Here is a 3,386-nt window from a genome sequence, read left to right on the forward strand (position 1 = left end):
GGGCGCAACTGCTGGCAGTTACTGGCAGCAACATCAATGGAATGGCATAACGATTAAATGCGAGCGAGCGAAGCGAATGAGCTTGAAAATTTTGACTTTTGACAGTTCCAAAACTGTCGTTTGTAGCTATATTTTTCGCTTTGGAAATTAGGGGGGGGGGGCACCGGGCACAAATGCTGGCAATTACTGGCAACATGCAACATGCAACATCAGGAGAATGGCATAACGATTAAATGCGAACGAGCGAAGCGAGCGAGTTTGAAAATTTTGACATTTTACAGTCCCAAAATGTCGTTTGTGGCTGTATTTTTTCGCTTTGGAAATTAAGAGGGGGGGGGGGGGCACACCGGGCGCAACTGCCGGCAATTACTGGCAGCAGCATCAGGAGAATGGCATAATGATTAAATGCGACAAACGTCATGCAATATGCCAAAATTGATACAATCGCATTTCTGCTTCCTCCATTTTTTTTTCAAAATTCAGGGGGGGGGAGGTGATTGTACAGGCCATCCCCCTCCTCCATTTCAGGGGGATATATCCCCCATCTCCCCCCCCCCCCGAGATTTACGCCCATGATCCCCCTCCCAAACCCTCCCCCTTTGTGCCCCTTTCCCTAGCTTTGTAAAATGTAAAGATTTACAAAAAATTCTGAATAATTCTGAGTGCACAAGACTTATCACTTATATTCCCAAAAACTCAAAGTTCCCTCATGAACAAGGGGAATATCCCCTTTTAATCAACGCTTTCCTCCCTCAGTCCCCCCCCCCGATCAGTTTTGTTTTTTTATAATTTCCCAAATATTCCATCAAATACGAGATATCTCCATTTCAACTTTATAAAGACAAAAGCTCCATCCTACGGGAAGAGTGGTAATAAAACTCGTCCACGCCTTCTCCCTGCTTGCCCTCCCCCCCCCCCTCCCCCATTCATACAAGTAGACTGTTACTACACTTTGAACATAATCAGTTTTCCAAATATGCCACAAAATGTGTGCACCAAAACGTTTAAATGCAATCACAAAATTATACAGAATCTCCTTCAACGGACTTCCTACGCTTCTCTTCTGATTGACAAATTTCCAGATAGGGCCTATTCCAACAAAAGTGTGCGCTAGATTGTTGAATTTCAGTTCTGAAACTGAAAAAAGCTCCCTTGATATAGGAGAGCTATCTTGCCAACCTCTCATTGCTTGGTACCCATTATAATTATAGACTCGGTACACTTTGGGGAATGACAATTTCCGAATTTTCCACAAAAAGTGTGCTCCAGATCGCTTCATTTCATTTCTAACAACGCCAGAGCTCCGTAGAGCGGGAGGGGGAGTCCCCCTCCCACACCCTCCCCCTAAGCTCTACCTCACTAGACTTTTAACACAGGTAATGCACATTCGGAATAAGAGCTAAATTCCGTGATTTTAATACGTCCCTGAAAAATTCCTATCTATTTCCATTATTATTTGGTATGCATTGCATCAAAAGTTTTTACCAGACTTACCAGATTTACCAGATTACCAGATGAATTTCATGTCTGAAAAATGCAAAATCACCTCGTGAAGGAGAAATGCCCCTTATTTACACCCTCGTGTGCATGCTTTTTCTGTTTGATTGCTGAACAGACAGCGTTAATGATATGCATTGTGAGAATTAACACACGAAGTTTATCTAAATGATACCATTTCATATAGGCAAATTGTTCAGTGATAATCTACATCAAAATATATTGCTATACCTTAAACAAATGGGACTGTTTCAAGCCGATAAAACACGCAAAAACATGCATCAAAGTGCACTATTTAAGACACAAAAATGCAAAAAGCTCTCACCACGGGAGGGGGGACATCCCCCTCCCACAACCTCCACCCCCCCCCCCCCCCTCGCTCGCTCCGCTCGCTCGGGCGCAGTCGCGTTCATGATATTCACTTTAAGAATTAATACAAGTTTATTGAAACGATACCATTTTATAGGCAAATTGTTCAATAATAAAATCTCATCAAAATATAACCTAAACAAGTGGGACTGTTTCAAGTCCAAAAAAACACACGCAAAACATGCACCATTTGCAACATCAACTTTACATGCAAAAACTTTTTACCGTGGGAGGGGGGACACCCCCTCCCACACCCTCCCCTCTCCCCTCTCTCGCTCCGCTCGCTCGGGCTCAGTTGCGCTCATGATATTCAGTGTAAGAATACAAGAATTTTACTTCATTGACACATTTTAAATGCAAATTGTTCAATAATAGTCTACATCAAAATATACTGCTATACCTCAAACAAGTGGGACTGTTTCAAGTCGATAAACACGCAAAAGCATGCATCAAATTGAACCATTTAAGACACAAAAATGCAAAAAGTTCTCATCGTGGGAGGGGGGACATCCCCCTCCCACACCCTCCCCTTCCCCCTTGCTCACTCCGTTCGCTCGGGCTCAGTCGCGATCATCTTATTCAGTGTAAGAATTAATACAAGGAGTTTATCTAACTTGTACCATTTTATAGCAAAAATTGTTTCATAATAATCGACATGAAAATATATTACTACCTTACACGAGTGGGACTGTTTCAAATCGATAGAACGCGCAGAGACATGCATCAAATTGCACCATTTACAACATCAAAATGCAAAAAGTTCTCACCGTGGGAGGGGAGACACCCCCCCCCCCCTCCCAGGCACTCCCAGGCTCAGGCACTTTCAACAAAGATACATAACTGCTTTATCATTACCCTCTTCTCCCATCCCACCTGTTGCCTATTCAGTCAAGTGCAACCTCATCCCATGATGATTATAGGTTTAAAGTCCATTTTGAATTCGGAACAAGTCGACGAAGGGTGGACCAACAAAAGGAAAAGGAAAGAGAATTTTTGGAAAGAAGGGAAAGGGCGAGGCACAAGATCAAATGGAAGAAGAAAGAGAATATTGAAGCCACATACTAAACTGTGACTGCTAATGAATAAGACAAGATTAAGTCACTGTCCAATGACGGACAAAAGTATAGGAGAGACAAATCTATAATAATCTATAATAAATGATGATACAGATACTCACCCATCGTAGCGGACAGCCGAAACGAGCACAAAAAGAGCGGGAAAAAGAAGGAGCAAGTTCATCGTGGCAGTTTGGGATCAGAACCCTAGAGATGTTGTCTCCGTTGTAACTTGTATATATAACGATTCGGATTTCTATAATAGGTCTTGGTGTGGACTGCGTTAAGCAGATTACAGGGATTACTTATTGTAATTCCCACAAAATGGACAAGCACTGCCCACTAATCATGCTAATGATTCATTCGCTCGCAATGTAGTCCCCCCCTCCCTCACATTTTTTTACCAGTCCTATCAATATTCAAATGAATGAGTTGATGATGTCATGCCCTCATAATTTTTAATAT

General features: G+C 42.4%; 1 protein-coding gene across 1 annotated transcript in view; it reads right to left on the minus strand.

Moving 5' to 3' along the window:
* LOC140227652 (carboxypeptidase B-like) overlaps positions 1-3,047 on the minus strand; it is a 23,645-nt gene extending 20,598 nt beyond the window's left edge. The window contains exon 1 of the mRNA XM_072308069.1: positions 3,044-3,047. Within this exon, the coding sequence (XP_072164170.1) occupies positions 3,044-3,047 (4 nt within the window). The remainder of the gene's footprint in view (positions 1-3,043) is intronic.
* Positions 3,048-3,386: the final 339 nt, after the last annotated feature.

Source organism: Diadema setosum, chromosome 4, assembly GCF_964275005.1.
Source record: "Diadema setosum chromosome 4, eeDiaSeto1, whole genome shotgun sequence".
NCBI classification, from domain to species: Eukaryota; Metazoa; Echinodermata; class Echinoidea; order Diadematoida; family Diadematidae; genus Diadema; species Diadema setosum.